Source organism: Borostomias antarcticus, assembly GCF_949987555.1.
Source record: "Borostomias antarcticus genome assembly, chromosome: 21".
NCBI classification, from domain to species: Eukaryota; Metazoa; Chordata; class Actinopteri; order Stomiiformes; family Stomiidae; genus Borostomias; species Borostomias antarcticus.
Window position 1 is genome coordinate 6989705 of NC_140254.1, and position 22507 is coordinate 7012211.

The 22507-nt window shown below is 48.1% G+C and overlaps 2 protein-coding genes across 2 annotated transcripts; one reads left to right on the forward strand and one right to left on the reverse strand.

Moving 5' to 3' along the window:
* Positions 1-10899: 10899 nt before the first annotated feature.
* ube2ql1 (ubiquitin conjugating enzyme E2 QL1) lies at positions 10900-16717 on the reverse strand (the record flags this gene model as incomplete). Its single annotated transcript, XM_084455581.1, has 2 exons — positions 10900-11031; positions 16013-16717. The coding sequence occupies 2 exons, from the start codon at positions 16715-16717 to the stop codon at positions 10900-10902; spliced, it is 837 nt and encodes a 278-aa protein (XP_084311707.1).
* Positions 16718-18128: 1411 nt separating this feature from the next.
* On the forward strand, positions 18129-22430 carry med10 (mediator complex subunit 10). The gene is made up of 4 exons (XM_084455466.1): positions 18129-18326; positions 18648-18731; positions 18912-19014; positions 21429-22430. Exons 1-4 carry the CDS (start codon positions 18205-18207, stop codon positions 21522-21524), a joined length of 405 nt encoding a protein of 134 aa, XP_084311592.1. The 5' UTR covers positions 18129-18204; the 3' UTR covers positions 21525-22430.
* Positions 22431-22507: the final 77 nt, after the last annotated feature.

Consider the following 22507-nt stretch of genomic DNA (forward strand, 5'->3'; position numbering starts at 1 on the left):
TTGGTCTTCCTTCTTACCTCTGTGCTTACATTTTACAAGAAAGTACTGGGAAATACTCATTAAGATCACAGGACTTCTTGCTGTCTGTTCCCAAAGTCAGAACAGAAAAGGGTAAAATGGCTTTTAGTTATTCGGCTCTTTCTGCCTGGAACATGTTACAAAATGATATCAAACAAGAGGAGCAGGTCTCAATAGATGTTTTTAAATCCACTATGAAGGTTTTAGAGGTGGATTTAACAGTATGTTCATGTTTTTAACTAGCGTATTGCCATATAGCCAAATCACCAAGTCACGTGTGTAAACTGTATTGCTGTTGCATCTCTGTTTCTGTTGTATATTTCCGTCTGTAACTCTGTGTCAATGGGACTTTTTCCTGGTTAAATAAAGGCTGAATAAAATGTCTCCCTCTCTCTCTCTCTCTCTCTCGTCGATGTCTGTTTCTCATACTTCAGGTGCTGGTCCCCAGTACGCCACACTACAGGCTCTACACACAGATGAGCTTTTTGGCTAAATCAGGTGTATTTGCATGTTTTTGTTTATGTACTCCTCAAACTGAAATTCTGAGCTCAGAGTCCAAAAGTTGTCATGCCTACAGGACATCAATCTCATCACCATCATCAGCATTGTAACATCGGATGGAGTGGACACCACTCTTAATGTCTCGCTTTATCTCTCCTGCCCGCCTCAGTTCCAGTGTCCCCCCCCAGCCCCAGGCTGCCCCCCCGCTCCCAGCTCCAGGTTCTAGCACGCTTCATGCTCTTCAGCCCTGAGCTTCGTGGACATGCATATATGTCTGGGATTATATAATCAAACTGTTACGCAACACAGAGTCTGAAGGAGGAGGATTCACACACACATACACACACACACACACACACACAAAGTGAGGTTCACAAGTGGGGTGGAGGGGGTAGAGCTTGTGATACATGTTTGGATTACAACAAATCCCTCTCATCTAAACACACACACACAAGAAGCGTAGCCAAATAAACACACCCTTGCACTCAAATCCTAGTTATGGGTCCTGGCTCCGTCTGTCAGCATTGCTGTGCAGAGCTTGTGTCTGTGTGTGTGCGCGAGTGTGTGGTTTCATGCTCTCAGACATTAAATGTATAGCATGCAGGGGCTTTAAACCTGACACAGTTACACGCACACACACACACATAGAGAGGGGCCTTGTTCTGTGGAGTATGACGCTGCACATTTCACAGGCTTACATTTCCCTTCATCCCCTGTTGCTGCGCTCTTCGTTCAGGCAGGTGTGTGTGGGTGTGGGTGGGTTGGCGGCGCACATGTGTCTCATAAAGGGTGCATTAGCTCATACCATTCTCTCTGTGCTATTGAACAAATGACTCTCTCTCTCAAAGATTCACCTGTGAGCATTTACACAGTTGAGTCACTGCGCCCACCATTACAGAGAGCAATCAGGCCGAGAATCACCGCACGAATAAAGGTTCAATTACACACATACATCAATAGTCCGTCTCAATAGGAGTGTAGATGGATCAGAGTTTGATCGTGTCCTGAATGATGGGCTCACCTCTTCATGCCCCCCTCTCTCTCTCCCTTTTACCTCTATCCTGCTATCCATTCTCTAGCTCTCATCTCTTTCAGCTCTCTCTCTTACTTACAGTATCTCTCTTTACTCCTCTCTCTGTGTCTCTCTCTCCGTCTCTCTCTCTCTCTCTCTTCCCCCAGTCTCCAGTGCCATTGTCACTGATGATAAATGGCTTGAGAGAAAGCAGATGCTCAATGTTCAATTTCCACCGAGTTCAGGGTAGGAGGCAGGTGAGAAGCGGGGCATCTGTGCGTGTGCATGACAGAGTGTGTGTGTGTGTGTGAGTCTCCAAGCCCCCCCCCCCCCAGGCTCTCAGGAAGGAAAGGTAGAGAGGGAGAGGGATGGAGGGAGGCTGGGGGAGAGGGAGCTGTTGGTGAAAGAAAGGGATGAGGGAGGAATGGAGGGAGGCGGAGCTGGGAGATGGAGGAGGGAGGGGGGGGTTCCAAGCCTGGTGCATGGCTTTATTTAGCACATGCCTGCAGGTGTTGCCTAGTAACAGATGAAACAGACAGGGAGAAGAGAGCCGGAGAGTGCACATCTCTACTCTCTCTCTCTCTCTCTCTCTCTCTCTCCCTCATCCCTCTCTCTCTCTCTCTCCCCCCTCTCTCACTCCCTCTCTCTCTCTCCCTCTCTCTCTCTGTCTTTCTTTCTCTCTCATACACTCTCTCATAATGGTCTCTCCTCTCTAAAACTCAACACACACAGACAGTGTCTGCTGTTTCTCTTCATGAGCAGTCAGACCGGCCTTGTCATGGGGGAGAGAGGAGAGTACTAGAGGAGGGAGGAGAGGAGGAGGAGGAGAGGTAGGGGGATGAGAGGAAGGGGGAGGAGAGGATGAGAGGAAGGGGGAGGAGGAAAGGTAGAGCGAGGAGAGGAAGGGGGAGGAGAGGAAAAGGAGGAGAGGTAGGGGGAGGAGAGGTAGAGCTAGGAGAGGAAGGGGGAGGAGAGGAATAGGAGGAATGGTAGGGGGAGGAGTGGAAGGGGGTGGAGAGGAAGGGGGAGGAGAGGAGGAAAGAAGAGAGGGGTAGTGTTTGATAAATTCCGCCAGTAGAAAAATGCAGTTCTGGTAGTTGCCATGGCATTTGTTCCCCCCCCCATCCCTCTCTCTCTCTCTCTCTCTCTCTCTCTCTCTCTCATCTGTTTAGCTCCCTGCTCTGGCCAGCAGTTACATCACCGGGCCGCATCTCTCTACTGGCAGCCTCCCCACTAGCCAGGGAAGACTCTGGGCGGACAGTTTGGCGCTGATTTGCGCTAATTCACTGCAACTGAATCACGTAATTGAATATGATTCGGATATAATCAGGTGACATGACGTTGTGGGTGGGCGGTCCCTCCCCACCAGGACTGTGCTAGAGCGCCCCCGCCAGCGCTGATGAAGACAGAACTGTCCTGGTGTTCTGGACCTCGCTGTGATTGGTGCAGACCAGCAGAGATGGATGGGATACCGTGAGGGAGGCTGTCGGGAGGCCCGCGGCGGTCCAGACCCAACGTCCAGATGATGTCCAGCCAAAACACAACAGAATGTCAAATTAAGGTTCGACGAAAGGTCAGATACAGTAGGAGGACTGGCGTGTGTGTGTGTGTGTGAGAGAGAGAGAGAGAGAGAGAGAGAGGGACTGACCCAATTACTGGTGGCCTTGTTTAAAAATACAGGAGCAAACACACCACTCTATGAGTATCAGGTAGCAGATTCCACCCTGGCATGGGAGAGAGAGAGAGAGAGATCAGCTGACATTAGCGATCTAGAACTCAATCTGGACTTCCTGCATTGTGTGTGTGTGTGTGTGTGTGTGTGTATGTGTGTGTGTATTTATGTTTCGGAGTGTGTGGTATGATAATCCTATGAAATCGTGTACATGAAGCTCTTTGTGAGCATGACTGTTATGTTGGAATGTGTGTGTGTGTGTGTGTGTGTGTGTGAGAGAGATGTGTGCCGTCACATGTTCATGCATGCATCAGTGAGAGTGTTTGTGTGTGTGTGTGTGTGTGTGTGTGTGAACATGCCTCGGTGAGAGAGTGTGTGTGTGATTAGCATCCTAACATCCTCTACGTCAGTCCTATTCTACACCTAGAACAAGAGATATACCTCTATCTCCTTTATACACTCTCTCCCCTCTCTCTCTCTCCCTCCCTATAAACTCTCTCTCTCTCCCTATAAACTCTCGCTCTCCCCTCTCTCTCTCCCTATAAACTCTCTCTCTTTCTCTCTCCCTCCCTATAAACTCTCTCTCCTCTCTCTCTCTCTCTCTCTCTCTCTCTATCTCCCTATAAACTCTCTCTCTCTCCCTCTCTCCCCCCCTCTCTATCTCTCTCCCCACCCCTCTCAGTAATGCAGGATATTATAAATCACTCTGTTCTTCGGGGAGAGAGAGAAGAGAGGGATCACCTTGAGGAAGATCCCCAGTGCACAGAGAGACGGCAGGATGATGCAGTCCCCTCATCCATCTTCCTCCCTCCCTCCCTCTTTCTCTCTCCCTCCATTTCCTGTCTTTGTCTCTCTCTCTTAAATCCACATTCAAATGGCTTCATTCACACCCCTCTCTCTCTCTCTGTCTCTCTGTACACACACATGCGCACGTACGCGCGCACGCACGCACGCACGCACACACACATGTAGACCATTGCTTCAAGAAGCATTGATCTAATAATATATTTTTCCCACATGCACTGTGCCATATAAAATATTTATAGTGAAACCCAGTCTACTAGGGCAGAGAGAGAGAGAGAGAGAGAGAGAGAGAGAGAGAGAGAGAGAGAGAGAACGGGCATCTTTCTAGCCAGCCTGCAGCTAGCACCCAGCTTCAAGCCAGGTCTTACATAACAGAGAACTGCAGTCGGGTAGAGAAATGTAAAATAACGTCACCTTACAGCAGAGCCACATGACTCCCATACATATCTATTTTTATCTCTTACACACGCACGCACACACACCCTCCCCCCTATCCATAAATGTATGGTATCAGGAAAGAGATACATTAATAATAGAATGTTGTATGTCCAGGCAAAGCCAGTTTCTCTGGTCTCTGACCAGTTTCTCTGGTCCCAGATGTACTCATGCATAATGTACGATGTACAAAGTGAAATCCCACAAAATGTCACAGCTACAGTAAGCTCCCGGAGAGAGCAGCGCTTGGAGGCTGTCATCTCACAGCAATGACGTCTTCTTGTTCGTGACGCTAACGTACGCCCTCTCCCTGAACAGTAGGCCTCATGAAGATAGAACACCAGCCCCTGAATCACATTCCCACTTTAATTTTCATAATGCGATACAGGGTCTGGAAAAGCTCTCACCTAGAGTGATTTCTCAGTTGGAATTCCAACCAGGCCAATCAGAGTCCTTTGAATGCGATGTCAAATGCTGTGATTGGTTAGGGGATGAACTAATCGCTGAGGACTCCCTCTTCGGCAACGCCCATCTCGGAAAACGGCTGCAATGGGAGCCTGTTCAGACTGGATAATGAAGTGAAACAAAATGGCGACTCAGTCCGGAATGTCAGGCTAGATGGAACAGAGAAGCCGGAGTCTGAGCAAGTCTGTTCAGAGGCCGCTTCCCTCGGTGTGGACCGCTACGTGGACACTGGATATTCGTTTCCCATGATGCTACTTATACTTGGACTACTTTACAACAGACTCCAATGCTTGAGGTACTTCCTCCAGTCACAGAGTTTAAGTCCATGTCTCTAGACCTATTCACTTCAACCTGTAACTGTTTATTAGTATTGTATATTGCATTTGTTTTGTTGATATTTGTGTCTCTGTGTAAACTCGTCATCTCTGTAAATGAGGGAAACCTCAGTGCTTCACGAGTATAAATAAAGGTTTGAAATTAAATTCAACAGTGGGTTTTAACGTCTGCTCCCGGGTGCTTTCTGTGCCGGTAGTCATCGAACCCCCTCCCCTCCTCTCACACTCTCCAATCCAGTAGACTTTAGTGCGCGTGCGTGGTGTGTGTGTTTTATAGCTTCCCTAAGATTCCCTAACCTAGCTCTTGACATGACTGACCTCCCACTGAAGGATTCTGGGAAATTCCATCACGACTGTGTGTGTATGTGTGTGTGTGTGTCTGTGCCTCGACAGGAAAACGAAGGAGTCACAAATCAAATCAATATTATTCAGATAGAGAGGGGGAGGTCTCTTCTTTCTGTCTCTCTCTGTTGCACTATCACCCTTTCTGTCTCTCCCTCTCTCCCTCTCTGTGTCTCTCTATCTCTCCTCCCAATGTTGTTGTTGTTGTTGTGCTCAGTGTTGGTGCGGCGGGCGGGGACCTTTGGGGGATCGTGTCGTTTTGGACATTTGAATTCCTGATGTTTTGTCCGTGTTCCAGGCGTGTCTCTCTGGTCGTGACGTTCCTGCTGGACAAGATGCTGGACAGAAGCTCATCTCTATCTCCACCGTTTCCTCCTTGGAGAGAGCAGATATGCTGCTGTCATTGATCTCCCTCTCTCTCTCTATTCTCCCTCCCTCTCTCTTTTCTCCCATCCTCTCTCTCTCTCTCTCTCCCCAGTGTGTGATGGCAGAACAGTCAGCTTGACAGAAACATGTGTGCTAAGGGATCAATTAGAGGGACGCGGTAATGACGATGGCAATATGGTGTGTGTGTGTGTGCGAGAGAGTGCGTTTTATAATGTATATTGGTTTGTGGGTTTCTCATAGGTCAGCCAGTGGCCTTGTGGTTAAAGAATCCGCCCTGAGACTGGGAGGTTGTGAGTTCGATCCCCAGCCGAGTCGTACCAAAGACTATTAAAAAAATGGTACCCGATGCCTCCCTGCTTGGCACTCAGCATCAAAGGGTTGGATTGGGGGTCCCTGCTATACACTAGCGCCATGTCCAGGAAATGTACTTGTACATCAAGCTGCCTCACGCTAAGGAATCAGGAGATAGGCTCCTGCCTTATGGGCCACTGGCTTGAGAACCAGTTCTCAAGGCTTACCTACATAGGTCAGCACATCTAAATGCGTTAAGGTGCATGGCGAGAGGACACACACACACACACACACACACTAGGGACGCCGTAGGGGCAGGAGGGTAAAGACACCCTCGCTTGGAGCCCATGAATGATGTATTCTGGAGAAGTCATTCCACTCCTGTCTGCCCCCCCCCCCCCCCCCCGAACACTACTCCCTCTCAACAGAAAACACTCAAGCGGTGTGTGTGTGTGTGTCTGAGTACATTAGAACAGTTGAATGGTAAACTGAGCTCCAGTAGAGTAGCACCCTGTGGTTAAAAGTCAGGGGAAATTGCTCTCGCAGCGCCCTGCCGACACACCCTCTGGTGTATGAATTACCAGAGCCTTGTCCTGTCTCCAGAGGGCTCGTCCCTAGATAAGAACGTGGGACAGAGGACAGAGGACATGGACGTGGAGGTGCGAGCGCGTCAAAGATGAATTTATCTGCTAACACTGGTGGACACTGGTGCTCTAATGGAATCGGGGAAGAGGATTATAGAATGTAGGTTTGGGCAGTTGATGAGTCAAGATCTCAGCCGGTGGACAGTAGCCTAATTTATGTCAAAGAGCAAATGTCGTTCTCTACACTGGCTCCCTGTAGCGGCTCGCATCCAGTTTAAAACTCTAGTACTAGCCTACAGGGCAATGAAAGGAACAGCCCCCTCCTACCTCCAGGCCATGGTCAAACCTTACACCCCCTCCCGATCACTACGCTCTGCTACCTCAGGGCGACTGGTTGCCCCGTCACTCCGAGGCCCCTGCGGTCGATCGACACGGTCACGGCTCTTCTCTGTCCTGGCCCCGCAGTGGTGGAATTAACTGCCCACTGACGTCAGGACAGCAGAGTCGCTGCCCATCTTTTGCCGCAGGCTCAAAACTCATCTCTTCAAGAAGTACTACAACAATCCTCCCCCTTAAGCACCTATTGTGTTTTTAATTTGCTATTCTTGCACTTTGGCTTTAGCACTAGATTATGCTTTGTCACCTATTTAGAAAGGAGTTGTACTTGTGAGTTCTGGCGAGTGGTAGTACACTGACTTCTTACGTTAAATGCAATTATTGTGCAGCAGTTGCTTTGGATAAAAGTGTCTGCTAAATGACTGCAATGTAATGTAATGTCTACATGAGGAGAAGAAGAAGATCTCAACCCTAAATATGTGTTGAGAGTCACTAAGAACAAAGAACAGGTCCATTCAGCAGAGCTTCAATAGGCCGGAACTTTTATTGCACATTCCTGTTTGGTCTTGCAATGACCTTTCACCTTTGACCTTGGTCTAAACTAGACACTCTAGTCAGGAGCGGGATTAGGTTTTCCCCTAGACACTGATCTTGGTTGAGTGTTGTCCCCCCCCCCCAAGTGAACAAGGTCAGGGCGATGGGGAGGTGGATCTGACCAGAGATCAGTGACTTAGGGGGAACTCCGGTCCCGACCCATTAAGTCCACTGCTTGTCCCAACAGGCCAATCAGCAGTCCACAACCAGAGCAAGGGGGTTGGGACAGACGTGATGTCACACAGGATACCAGGAAGTAGACAGAGCCAGAGGGGTTCCCATCCGTTCCAGTCAGTTCCATCTGACACCTGTCCCCTTCAGGAGGGTCTACTTCCTGGAGAATCTTGAGGCTTTATGACATCACGTTCTCTCATCCTTCTTCACCTGAGTGTCCCCCGGTGCACAGCCATCAAAGACACAGATCATTCTTAGTTTGGATTCTTTTTTTTTTCTCTTTTTCTGTGACAATACCTGCGACATGCTTCAAAATCTTCATTTTGGCAAACCACAAATAAATAAAAACACAAACATTCATATAACACAACAGGACATTTTAGGGACATTTGAAGAAAAGAAAAAAAGTACAGACAAAACTAAAAATAAACAAACCAGAAGAGAAGCATTTGCTGTTCAGTTTTCCCCCCATTTTTTTCTTGCTTTTCTTGAAAAAAAGATTGCTAGCTACCAAGCACTTATCACATGCAGTTATAGTACAACAGAATCAAGTTACCCAGTTAGTCTGCAAACTACCAATCTAAACTATATCACAAAATTATTCTCTTTAAACCAGCAAACACCCAATTTGGAGATATTTTATCTTATAATAATTCATTTTACAGTTTTCTCCTGTCACAAGCTCAAGAGAGTGCCTACAGTCAATCCTGAATGACCAGCCACAGCGCAGGTGGGAGGGCCAATAGGATCCAACTTTTTACATGATAAGTTACCAGATGGTGACAAACTGTGGGGGATTAACAGGTGCCAGGTGCTCCTTCACACACACACACACACACACACACACACACACACACACACACACACACACACACACACACACACACACACACACCCTCAGCCATCAACATGACACAAGCACAAGGTATTAAGAAATGGGGTAGAACAAATACAGTCCAATCCAAACTGATTCATGAACATCTTCTCTAGGCTTCAGCTCAGCGGGTCAACACAGCCACAGGTCAAGAATAAATGCTGACTGGAGTGTCTCAGACTCCTCCCCCTGTCCATATCCCATCATCCCTCCAGGACAGGAAGTAGCTCATGTCAGCAGGGAGCGGGGTTGACATGCTCACATTTTATCTGATCTGCTCAAATGTCAAAGCAATTAACAGCTTCTGTGTTGTATTTCCAGTCAGGCATCGTCATCAGGCGGCTATCAGGAGTGTGTTGGACAGCTAGTCTAGCCGTAGGACCCCACTTCTCCATCTGAAGTGATCCAACAGTTAGTTACGCCCTTACAAGTACACACAGCTTGAAGACCCAGATGGTAAGTGTGTGTGTGTGTGTGTGTGTGTCTGTGTGTGTGTACCAAAGTGAAAGGTCCAAGTGCAGCAAACACTGTGTCATCATCTATTTTGCATTCCAACTGAAGAAGCTGCTGGTGAACATCAAAGCACCCTCCTCCCTTCTCTCTCTCTCTCTCTCTCTCTGCCTCCCACCCTCTCTCTCTCTTTTCCTCCTCTCCCTTGCTCTCAGCGTCATCACTCAGACACACTCATCTAATAGAGCAGGTTGATATTACGCCCCACTCCATCCAGGAGAGTGTGTGTGTCTGTGTCAGGCCAATGGAAAATAAAAATAGAGAACAAGTTTAAATCCCAGATACAGACTATAGAAGTCTGAGTCTATTCAGACACATTCACACACACACACACCCACACACACACACACACACACACACACACACACACACACACACACACACACACACACACACACACACACACACACACACCATCATGCTGAGTCTTGGGCATTAGTTCGACCATCTGGTATCTTAATCAAAGAATCATAATTCTTCCTCTCCTACACACGTTATCATATGAAAGAGAGAGAGAGAGAGAGAGAGAGAGAGAGAGAGGAGACAGAGAGAGAGCTGTGGTTGACTGTCATTCTCTTCATCATACAGTCTCTGGATAAAGCATCGCATGTTTTTTTTGTCCTCTGGCAGAAATCAATAATCGTCTACCCAACAGTGAGCTCTAAATTTAGCCACAGTAGATCAAATGAGAGAGACAGAGAGACGGAAAATAAGAGCGAGAGAGAGAGAGAGAGAGAGAGCACAGCTCCACATAGATTACAATCGTCATGTTGCGTTGAACTGTGAGTTCAAGCGCAGTGAAAAGAGCGAGCGAAGCGCAGGAGAGGAGGAGTGTGTTAACGCCATCCCTCCTCTATTAAACATGAACAACTTCATTACTATGTAATTGACCCGGGTGTGTGTGTGGGGGTGGGGGGGGGGGGTGTCGTCAACAGAGGGAGAGAGGGATGGAGAAGTAGGAGAATGGGGCGATGGAGAATGGAGGAGTGGAGCAGTGGACGTGTCCCATTTCTTCGTTCAGTCTTTCACAGGGGGTGGTGAGCTGCAAGTCCGCCCGCTCCGGTCTGTCAACCCCCTCCGTGTGTGTGTGTGTGCATGTGTGCTGAAACCGCGTCCGGCGGCGGCGATACACACTTCCGCCGAGACACACGCGCGCACACACACACACACGCGGCGCGCTCCTGCTCTCGTCTCATGAAAGGCGTCACAGTTCAGGCCCCTCCCCCTCTCGGGACTGCGATGCCGAGGGGCGTCTCTGACGGAGAGGAGGATGAAGGCAGCAGAGAGAGAGAGAGAGAGACGTGCGGCGCCGGTGGAATGGAGAGAGGCCGCGGAGGACGGACGGAGAGACCTTAGAGATAGCGTCCGTTTCGAGTCGGGCGTGATGCAAGAAAACAATGACACATCGGGAGAAAAGCAAACAGGGAAGGATGATGATGTGTGTGTGTGTGTGTGTGTGTGTGGGTGGGTGGGGGGGGGGTTGAGGAGGAGCTGCGTTAGCGTGGTGTGTCGTTAGCATGGGCGGCTAGCTGGCGAGCTGGGGGGGGGGGGGGGGGGGTGGTCTCTCAGCCGTCGGACACGGGCGGTGACACCCAGCCGTACTTCTCGTGGGTCTTCACCAGGCTCTTGAAGGTGGCCTCGGCCTCCTTGCGGCTGAACGCCTTCTTGGACTTCCCCGCTTTCCTGCAGATGCGCCCCTTTGGGGGGAGAGAGAGAGAGAGAGAGAGAGAGAGGGGGAGAGAGAGGGAGAGAGAGGGAGAGAGAAAGGGGAGAGAGAGAGGGAGAGATTAATACAAGCCAGTTAAAAGGGTAGTCATAAAATACAGGAGAGGATTGTGTATATACTTCTCTGTCAAGCCGACAGAGTAATTGTATTGAACCTAAACCCGAAATGCGCACACACACACACACACACACACACACACACACACACACACACACACACACACACACACACATTCTGGAAGAGTGCAATGACAACTGCATACACAGTACTAGCCTTGAAGTTGACAGCACAAGAGCTTTTAACTTTGGCCAGACGTTCCGCGATCGATCAATGTTTAAGGACGGAGAGAGCTTTTAAGATGTCACGTTGTATTGTCGGTGGGAACGCACCGTCCAGGGGGACTGGGGGAGAGTGTGTGGGTGTGTGTGTGGGGGGGTAACATATGACATGGGCCTACATTACCACTGAGACAGTCAACCACTTCTACAGAATAAACAGAGACAGAGATAGAGAGAGAGAAAATAAGAATGAGAGAGAGATAGAGAGAGAGTTTAAATATGTGAGCAGAGTATTCTAGTGACGGGTATAAAGATTCATCATCCATCCATCTGATAGGCAGGCACTTTCACTCAACCCCCATCTTCTTGGGTGGAAATTGTATTTTCTTTGCACGCAAAGGCTATTACTAAAACGTGGGGTAGGCAGAGGATGAAGAGTGTGGGCAACATTTGGGACAATAAAGACGGTCTCTGTTGCGGAAAGCCGTCACCTCCGAGTAGAGCTGCGTGGGGAGGATGAATACGCCAAAACAACAAGGAATGTCTTCCCTGAAACTGGTGAATATTAAGACACATTAGACACAATAAAGATGCCTGTGTGATTAAGCTGAAGGCGTTTACTCGTCTGGAATGATGTCATTTGATTTGAGGAAGACCTTTAGAAGGAAGGGTGTCCTCGGGAGGGTGGCGTCTCTCTGTGTTACAGTAAATCACATCAGAACGCACTGTATCAAATACGCACTGTATCATATGGAGCGACCGGTGCAATTAGTCGGACATTTTGGGTCAAAAGGATAGTGGGCGGTTTCTTCTCCAGTGCACTGGGATGAAGTTCCCACAGACGCTGCAGATTAGCCTGGCTACAGCCCCTGGATCTCAATCATCCACATGCGATTCAGGGTCTGGAAAGGCTCTCGTCCAGAGTGATTGGCCAGGCCAATCAGCATCCTTTGAACGCGATGACGGAATTAAACTGTGCGACGTGATTGGTTAGGGGATAATGTAATGGGATAAACTAATCTCTGAGGACTCCTTCGGCAACGGACATCTCGGAAAATGGCTGCAACACTAGGACTGCCATTTCGTTTCACTTAATTACTCAGTCTGAGTGTCAGAAAATGTTGCGTGCTGTATTGCTTGTGTTCACGGGGCATCTTTGGAAAAGAGACTTGGGTCTCAACAGAAACCCTGTGTAAACGAAGGAAGGATATATGAGAAGACTGTTTATTGTCTTGTCAGGGAGGACACACTCTAGCAGGTCCCTTCAAAGGCAACAGGGACGCGATCTTATCTTCCAGAGAAACGGTCTGTCCTCCACAGTGTCATATCCGTTCCCCCTGACAACACCTTGTGCCACTCTTAAAGACCAGCAGTCACACGGTGTGAGTCAGATACAGGAACGGCGTCTGAATGAGTCAGAGACACACATGCGCACACACACACGCACACACACACATACGGTACACACACACACGTGCGCACACACGCACTTTCTAGCCTAATTCTCTGTCTGCTTATCTTCATCCATCTGCACTGGATAGCTGATGAAGAGTAAGTAAAAGTAAGTAAGTAAAACTTGTTATACTGTATAGCATATAAATATATATTTATAAACCATATAAAGAGCTCCAAGAGGACAAGCTAAGGCTTTCTCGCATTTTGTCTTTATAGCTTGTTCAGGAAAGGAAGCAACTTTACACTATTGAGATCCATCCTCGGTAGCAGCTTCTGTTCTATCCTCAGCCCTCGTCTGATATTAGCGTCTGATACGCACCGCTGCAGAAGCATGTCCAGTACGGGTTATGGCACTACATCAAAATGGCCGCTGTTGTCATGGCTGGAGGTTGCTGTGGCGAGCGGCCATGATAAAGAGGTGTGATTACCATGGTGATTGATGCCAGGGGGAGATTGGCCAATGGTTTAACATGCTGCCATTATTAGAGTAATTACCATGTACACACACACACACACACACACGCACACACATATGCACCCACCCACAGGCACGCACGCACACACACAGACAATTTCAACACATATAATCCTCCTGGAGAGTGTGTGTGTGGAGGAGGGGTGCGATTTCTCGTGGAAATAGCCATAACGCGGAATCGAGGTTTTTCTTTTCCGGTGATGGAGCCACAACACCGAAAACTGATTGTCCTGTTTGTGTTTCTGGCTGTTCCTGACGTCAGCGTTCAGTGAGGCTGCTGCTTCCTCCCACATCCTCTCTGCTGGGGACACCAGTCCCACCCATCCCCTCTGCCCAGGGTGTGTTCCGGCGGACTGAGGCTAGCCATGACAGCAGTGTGTGTGTGTGTGTGTGTGTTTATGGGTTGAGGGACAGGAATAAATTGTCCCTGCCCTAGGCCATGTCCAGGCCACATGACGCTCAATTAACCAGAAATAAAGAGAGAGGGGGGGGGTGGGGGGGGAGGGAGGGATGGGGGGGGGGCAGAGACAATGCAAAAAGAGGGATAAAGAACAAGAAAACAGAGGGAGGGGGTAAAATAATTCACGAGAGAGAGAGAGATGGATGGAGGGAGAGGGGGGAGACGTACAGTTGGAGCCCGAGGCCTGCATGGTGTCACTGTTAAGACGTCCCAGTTAAGCGCTCGCCCGCTATAATGCAGTAGGGGAGTATGGCCGCGCTCATGTGAAGTGGCTGATGGGTAATCTCGTCTGTGAATGGAGATCAGTCAATGGAAACAGAGAACGCCTCTCCCCCCCCCCCCCCCCCAACGCTTCGTGGGAATTACGCAATCAGGGGATTACGCAACCGCGAAGACATGTGCCGTTGGTCAGGGATGAAGATTACATGGTCTGCGTCATCACATTGCCTGAGCATGGGCCGTTGTTGTTGTTATTAGTATCAAGAACAGTTGAGCGTCGGAATGCGTGAGGATCAACGACGACCCAATCTATAACCATAACCCACATTTAACACGATCGCAGAAGATCCCAGTATTTCTAACTAGATAACAGTAGCAGCTGCCCACCCTAGCCGCATGGCACAGCTGCAGTGAAAGTGGAGGTGTCAGCGGTTGTTACCCTCTCTCCCGCCCTCCCTCCCCCCACCAATCAGGCTCTGCGTGTGCGAGGCGTGTGGTGGTGGGGACGCCAAGGCCACCCTGGCGGTCTCCAGTGTGGAGAGAGACGCCAAGGCCGCGGCGGTCTGTAAGTGCCACACTCCCAGGGTCGCAGCTATGACCCACATAGACGTATGTGGCCGTCTGGCGGAGGTCAAAGGAGCTTCCAGTAATCTCCGCTCGCCGTAGTCCTGCACGGTCCACTACGTGGTCACGCATATTGTAGTCTGCCCACCTGCATGTGTGTGTGTAGCTGTGCATGTGTGTGTGTGTGTGTGTAGGCACACGAGCAGGTGAACAGAACACTGCTGATCAAGATGGGGATGTGCTCACTGCTCCACATATATAATAAAGCGTCCACACACACACACACACACACACACACACACACACACACACACACACACTCTGTTAAAGTGATAGAATCTTGTTCTCTGTAAGCGACAAAGATTAGATTTATTTGTCTCTGTGTGTGTGTGTGTGTGTGTGTGTGTGTGTGTGTGTGTGTGTGTGTGTGGGCGGTGTTAGTGTATGTATAGACTTCTTACATTGCCCATGTCTTAAGAGATGGAGGAAATAAATTCAGCCATTACAGTACCTTGACAAAAATTACTTTGGTCTTTGGGAAAATCTGGTGACATCTTACATACGATTTACTGACAACACCGTCATAGCAATGACGTCAGAAGTGACGGGCAAAAAGCCAAACACATCAAGCAGATGCGACAAATGATAAGTAGCAGCCTAATGTCACTTTATAACGCGTGGAAATATCAGCCTAGTGCTTCAACATTTTGCTGCTTTAATTTAAAACAACAACAACAGCAGCAGCAGCAACATACATCTGCGGAAAATGAACGCTGGGTAGAAGGTCGCAGTAGTGGATTTGGAAATGTAGTCCATTCGAGTGCTGCAGTGCACCGCGAATCTATTCTGAATACATATAGGCTATTCGACAGGGTTACATAACCTAGTTAGCCAGTGAATGGAGATGGTAGGCTAGTCTTTCTACCAGCTGACTGCATCCACCCATCAATCTATCCATCCATCCATCCATAGGCCAGACTGACAATCTCTTAGCGGCTGTGTATTTTGTTTGACATAACCTATTTTAGGATTTCAATGTCTGCCGGCAGGCTAAGGGCATTTCTGCCTTCAACAAATTCCCCTCAGCCATTTGGAAATGATTGCTCGCGTGACCTTGTCATTTCACAGCAGTCGTTTCCTCCCACTGATGAGAGGTTTCTGGACCAGATACAAGGAGAGGAGAGAGAACATCTCCTGAAATGGCCGCCGTAATGTCACATTAAGATTAATCATGTCCAAGATCAAGATGTGGCTTCCCTTCACGCAGAACACGGAAGAGAAATGCATGGTGTCATCCTGTCGCCTACAGCTCAGTATGTAGGCCTACTTATCTAAAGGTACTAACTACCACAGTATTTATTCAGTATGGCCATCTAAACATTGCGCATGGATGGCACCGGAGATATCAACACTGCTCACGTCCACTGCCTCTTTATGAAACATTACACACAGAACAGGATAAAACACATGTGAAATTGAAAGTGAATTCATAGACCCTCACCTGTCCTTTTACGAGGCTTGCGGCAAATTGCCTCATTACGGCTTCAACCGTGTATGCGCTGGACCATCCGCGGGGGGTCAACAGTTCCATGCATATCGCCCCTCCGTCCAGCACGTACCCGTTCTCCAACCGGGGGGTGAGCACCCGCATGAAAGGCGGCGAGAAGGGGAAATTGTCGGGGAAAGAGACATTCAGTAGTATGAACTCGGTGTTCGTCTCTTTCATGTCCTGCCACAGCGCAGAGTCTTTGTCCACCTGGTGCAGCTTCACGTTCCAGTCAAAGAGGTTGTCTTCGACCAGCTCGACCGTTATAAAGTTGTCGCCTAACCGGCGGATCTCCTGCAGCTCCTTCATGAGTCTCCGCGTCCGGACCTGGGTGCAGTGTTGTCGGTGAGGCGCCAGCGGTGGTATTGAGGCGCCGGTCGACTTTCCTCCGATCACACCTCCGGTTTGCTGTTTTTCCTTCGCATCCTTGCCCTGCTTATCCTTCGCGGGCGGCTTGTCCTTGCTGGTGTGCTGGTCCAGCTTTTTCGCCTTGATCTCGGGGGTACTCAGGATGTTGCTCTCGTTGGTCGTCTGACAATGCTTCGCGTTGTTTTTCTGGTGTCCCTTCGTCCCTTTGAGAGAGCCCTGGTGATGCTTGGGGTCCTCCGTGTCTCGGTCGTGAAGGCGAATCAGACCGATTTTCCGCAGTAGAGTGGCCATTATTAATTCGCCGAGCACAGGGCGATATTTACGATTCTCCCGGTCCGGTAGACGTTGAAACCGTAGACAACGACAACTAGTGCCGCAATCCTTCACTTCACTGCAGCCGCGGAGGACGGTGACCTGGCATTAAGTCCTTCTTCAGTGCATCATCTTGACAAGTTACGACTGAAAAACACACAAGACATTCGGCTAATAAAAAACAATTTCGTTTTGTAGGCTTTGGAGTTGTAACTAACAGACAGTACAGGCTATAGCAGGTGTCAATCAGGGAGATATCAACCCCGCATAGAGTAGGCTATTATTTAACTTTGAAAGCTTATTTATATTAGATTGTTTTTAATTTCACAGTCGACTATATCGACCTACCCGACCTGCCAGAATCTCCTGTCTGCGCAACGAAACGCGAATCGCACTCGACGCTGATATTCTCACATTCAACAAAAGCTGCCGTCGTCCTGACCTAGCGGAGCGCTGAGCCTTTGATGCAACGGCAGCTGCGGCAACACTGACTCTAATGTTGCCGAGGACTTATCCAACCCCGATAATCCTGGGCGAAGGCACGCACCCACACTTTCCCTCCTCTCTCTCTCTCTCTCTCTCTCTCTCTCTCTCTCGTCTCTCATCTCTCTCTCTCTCTCTCTCTCTCTCTCTCTCTCTCTCTCTCTCTCTCTCTCTCTCTCTCTCTCTCTCTCTCTCTCTCTCTCTCTCTCTCTCTCTCTCTCTCTCTCTCTCTCTCTCTCACGCACACAGGCTAGCTGAACGGCCGTGGGATGGCTTCCGCCGTACCTGTGTTGAATGAATAATGACATAGATGAGGCAGAGGATGAGGACGACAGTAATGAAAGTGGGCTGGGCTTTCACCGCTAATGTCATAGCCTCATTATCCTCTGAATCATGCTTGGATCACACCGACTCATCACAATGTGCAGTTTAAAATGACTGTTCCACACTCAACAAAATAGGACGGCTATGTAGATACAATGTGTAGATGTTCTCCTTTCTTCCTTCTCTGTCACTCGCTCTGTAAGATAAATAATAATAGGCCTATGCCATATTAGCGTAGGTAATGGCTATAATAATAATTTGTTCCTATGGAAAAAATGCAGTGTGGATAGTGTACATAACAACGCGTAATAACCCTCTAGTATTCGAATACATAGTAGCAATATTTGGGAACAGTAACACACTGTAGCGATTGGTTATGTTGAAAGCCAGGGGCTACAAATTATCTCCTTTGCTGTTCAAATGGCACGATACTTTGCAGCAGTTAGGGATGGCGGATGGTACTCTGTGATTGGCTGTCACTATGGTTACTAAACATGATCCACAGTGATTGGCTTTCGAAATGCCTGAAAGCAGTTTAGTGGTATGGCTGTTTGAAGAGCGGTTATGGTGGTTGGGCAATGATGAACTGATGAAAGACCAATTTTGTTAACGCCAACAATTACTGTTTATATAAGAAGAATACGATATTTTATTTCAATATGGCTGAACGATTTGATAATCTCGAAGAGCATCTTGAGAAGTTCGTTGAAAACATTCGACAACTGGGAATTATCGTTAGCGATTTCCAACCTAGCAGCCAGACAGGTCTCAACCAAAAATTGTAAGTGATGATGATGGATACATGTTATATTTAGGCGTCGTTATTGAGCTAGACCCGCAAATTAACTTGTGTAAAGTACGAGTAGGCTATGCCCTTAGCGTGATTTGCAATATGTTAGCTGGCTAACGTTACTAGCCTTTGTTTTTTTCGCTGTTTGCTAGCAAGCTATAGCTACATAACATCCCCAGGCTACTAGCTAGCTAAGATGTACGTTAGCTCTCTACGTTAGCCATGCCTTGAGCTATGTAAAGGTTACGGGTAACCATAGAAAATCAGTCGTTAGCTACATGGGATGTCAAATTTGTCCCTTTTACATTTCAGAAACTTCATGATTACCGGATTGCAGGACATTGAGAAGTGTCGCCAGCAGCTCCACGAGATCAACGTCCCTCTCGAGGCTTTTGAGTGAGTCACGTTACCTGCAAATCATCCTGTCCTCAAAAACTCGCGCTTTTGAATGTTTATATGACTCTGTTTCTTCACTTTGACGGTCACTTTATTCAGTCAGCATGAGAGATCACTGTGCTCAGTCTCAGTATTATCTATTCTATAGAGCTCATCTTTTGGTTGGACTTGTTCTCACAGGTACATAGACCAAGGCCGTAACCCACAGCTCTACACCAAGGAGTGCTTGGAAAGAGCCTTGGCCAAAAATGAGCAGGTCAAGGGGAAGATTGACACCATGACGGTAAGAGCAGCTCAGTACAAGTCAGTGTCACGTTGAAATTCCACTGACTCCGGTTGCGTTGCGTTCCAGTTACCCGTACGGCAGCCGGAGTTGACCGTGGCCGCTCTAGGAAATGACTGTGATTCCACCAGATACGCTGCGGCAGGTTTCAGAAGAGTCCCAGAACCGGCTCTCCGCAGAGCTCCGGTAAAGATAGTAACCAGGTCTATTTTTCACAGAGCCTGAATCTGGGACACATGAAATAGTAGTAGAAGAAATGGGTAGTTGGGTTCCACCCCCTGTCGGCTTGCAAGAATATCAAACAAAATGCTCGCTCCTGTATTAGGAATGCACCGATTGCATTTTTCTTGTCCGATTCCTTTTTTCCCCCTAAGAACTATAAATAACAGCATACACAAACATGTCACTTTTCTTTATTGGAAAACTGAAATTCAGTTGTATGTAGTGTTGCACGGTGTATCGATACTAGGAAAGTACCACGATACTCTGTCGTCAAAACGGTACAATACCCAAATTTAAAGTATCGATACTTTAAGAAAGACGGTGTTTTAATAAGAGCCGTATTGAGTCGCGTTCATGCGACAGTGAAGCCGTGTTTGTTTGTAGGCTATAGCGCTCTGCTTCTCTCTCCCAAGATCCCCGAGTCGCGGGGCAGTACGTGTGTGTGTGGGTGTGCGCGCTCTCTCTCTCTCTCCTCGCTCTCTCACTCTGCAGCGAGCAGCGCAACCGTTTCCCCCCTCATATGCACGCAGCATGTTCGAGAGGACGGTAGCTAACCTGAGATGGCTACAAGTACAAATGTCGACTGTCCACAGCTTGTCGATAAAGCTGATGCGCGCAGCGAAATCTGGCATATTTTGCTTACAGAGCCGACAGTGAGGGCAAGCCCACGGACATTACAAAGCCCATCTGTAAATGATGCTACAAATCTATACAAACCAAGGGAGCCAATACGACCAACCTGGCAAAGCATCTTGCAGACAGACATGCCGACTTACACAAACAATTCAAAGAGCGACAGGTTAGCGAATGTGATAGAAGATAAGATACACACAGCAGCAACACCAGTACTGTATACAACCAAAGGATATTTAGCCTACCTTATGTTTGAATGTATGAATGCACAATACATTTATTGCACCAGATAGCTAGAGAAGCTAATTTTCATCCGTAGCATGATATTAGATATTTTTGGCAGGTATCGAATCGAAGTCATAATTTTGGTATCGTGACAACACTAGTTGTATGTTCATAAGCCAGTGACGTGAGCTGCCTTTGCTGTCATTTGACAATTGCAGCACGCAAGGGATACATCCACCTCAATATTTAGTGTGAAAGAAACATTACTTTTATTATGAAAAACTGCAAAAGACCCAACAATGAAAGTGGGGATAATTGCTTCATGCATTTGCGAGGTAATGTTCCATTAAACTTACCTCAAACAGCATGTACTATTAGTAGGCAACCAAACCTTTGAGTGTCATTCTCTCCACTCAGAGCAGTGTCCTCACATGCGCTTGTGTGTGTGTGTGAGACGGGCACCGCTGAGCAGGGAGAGACAGTCTGCTGATAAGATCACATGTTCTAGCAAGTTAGAAATGGGAGGGATAAGAAGTGCAAGAATGTTTATAGCCTAAATAAATAGAAAATACTTTCCAATAAATCGGATATATGAGACGGATCAGCCGGTCGCCGATCTGCTGAAAATCATCCCATTCCGGTCACCTGCCGGTCCATTCACCTGCCGGTCCGTTCACCTGCCGGTCCGTTCACCTGCCGGTCCGTTCACCTGCCGGTCCGTTCACCTGCCGGTCTATCGGTGCATCCCTGTCCTATCGACGTGTGGAGGACAGAACAAACCTGACCACGTTCGGAACGCCATGCAGCCAGACTCAGTGGAATTGAGGCGCTAGTTAACCTGATGCGCCAGATGGTTTGCTTTTCATAACCATCTGGGAACTCTCCGTTGGAAACTGTTCGGAAAAGGGCAGGCGCTTTCAAAACTACTTGCCAGGTGATTAGATGGATGAACCATCTGAAAAAAATCTGAAAAGGTCTATCATGCTCTAATTTCAACCGCTCCTCGCTGTAATGAATCCGCCCAGAGGAGCTGTTTGTATTTTAAATTCCTCAGAGCCAATGCTGATTGGTGAGATCGTTTTCAGGCTGAATTTTTTTCCTTATCGAGAGTATCCAGACTGATTTGCGAGTAACACCATGAGCTCGCGACATCAGGATGGTCCCAGAAGGCTAGTGTCCGGTAGTCTTTATTCAAGACTACCTCCCGGGCCCCTCTTGATTGAGCAGATATAACATGTAATGACAGTTAATGTATTCTGAAACTGCATCAACCAATGTTTCTCTCCCCGCCGTTTTAACCCCCATTTCTTGTCTTTGTTTTTTTCCCGTTGCAGAAGTTCAAAAGCCTTTTGATCTCAGAGCTGGGGAAGGTATTTCCAGAGGAGATGGCCAGATACAAGGCCATACACGGAGACGATCCCCCGTCCTAGTGACCCCCTTGCACTGTGATACCCTGACCCACCCTCCCCACCATCCCCCATTTTCAAAACCCGAAGAGAGTTTCACAAAGCAAGATTGATGTGTTTGCCGGGAGAATATTAGAAGCACTCTGGCTCATTGATCATGTTTCAGGCAGTGGTCACTAGCCCTGGGGGCAGAGGCCTTTCTGTCAGCACCTGATGCTGCTGTTATTGAATTAAGGTGCCTGCACACTGCCCCGACCAACGCCAACCCACACCAGCGTTGGATCGGTGTGCCGTGTTCGTTGGTGACTGTTGGCGTCGGTTGGATGGATTTTGCAGCTGAATTTTAAACTTCCAACATTCTAACAACAACTGCCAACTTTAGAATGTTTGGTGTTGGGAGTTGGTTGGCGTTGGTCGGGGCCGTGTGCAGAAACCTTTAGCTGAAGCAGGTGTGTCTAACCTTGGAGCAGAGGCCTTTCTGTCAGCACCTGACTCGGCTGTTATTGAGTTAGTTGAAGCAGGTGTGCCCAACCAGGGCTGGAGGACAGACCAGAACAGCCTGCAGGACTGCTGTGTCAGGGTTTATGCTGTTCCACATGTAAATTATGGGTTTCTCAGAATAAAATCTCCTTATTCAAGTTATTTCTGTCGCTGGGGTTGTGGGATTGTATAAAAATGTTTTTTTTTAATGAACCATACAGAATATATGAATGACACATCGATCCTGCTTTGTGAAATACGACCCAACAGATGTACATATATTTATACTCAACAGTACCTTTTGTAAAGACTCCAAATCCTTGTACAACTCTACAGATTTGTACTGGGATTCACACAGTTTTCTATACGGCGCTCAGGTTTGTGATGGTAGGTGGAAACTGTCTTTTGTAGCCTGATCTTGTTCCTGACCGTTTGACATGGACAGCTCTCGTCATGCTCCTGACTAATTTGTATTTTGAATTGTGTGTTATTAAATGCGTCTGTGATTGAAAAGAATATCTAATGCT

Bases quoted from the DNA above. Each gene is read 5' to 3' on its own strand.
- med10 (XM_084455466.1), top strand. From the start codon at position 18,205: ATGGCTGAACGATTTGATAATCTCGAAGAGCATCTTGAGAAGTTCGTT. The intron at 18,327-18,647 runs GTAAGTGATGAT...TTTACATTTCAG, and splicing joins ACAGGTCTCAACCAAAAATT to AAACTTCATGATTACCGGAT. The intron at 18,732-18,911 runs GTGAGTCACGTT...TTGTTCTCACAG, and splicing joins GTCCCTCTCGAGGCTTTTGA to GTACATAGACCAAGGCCGTA.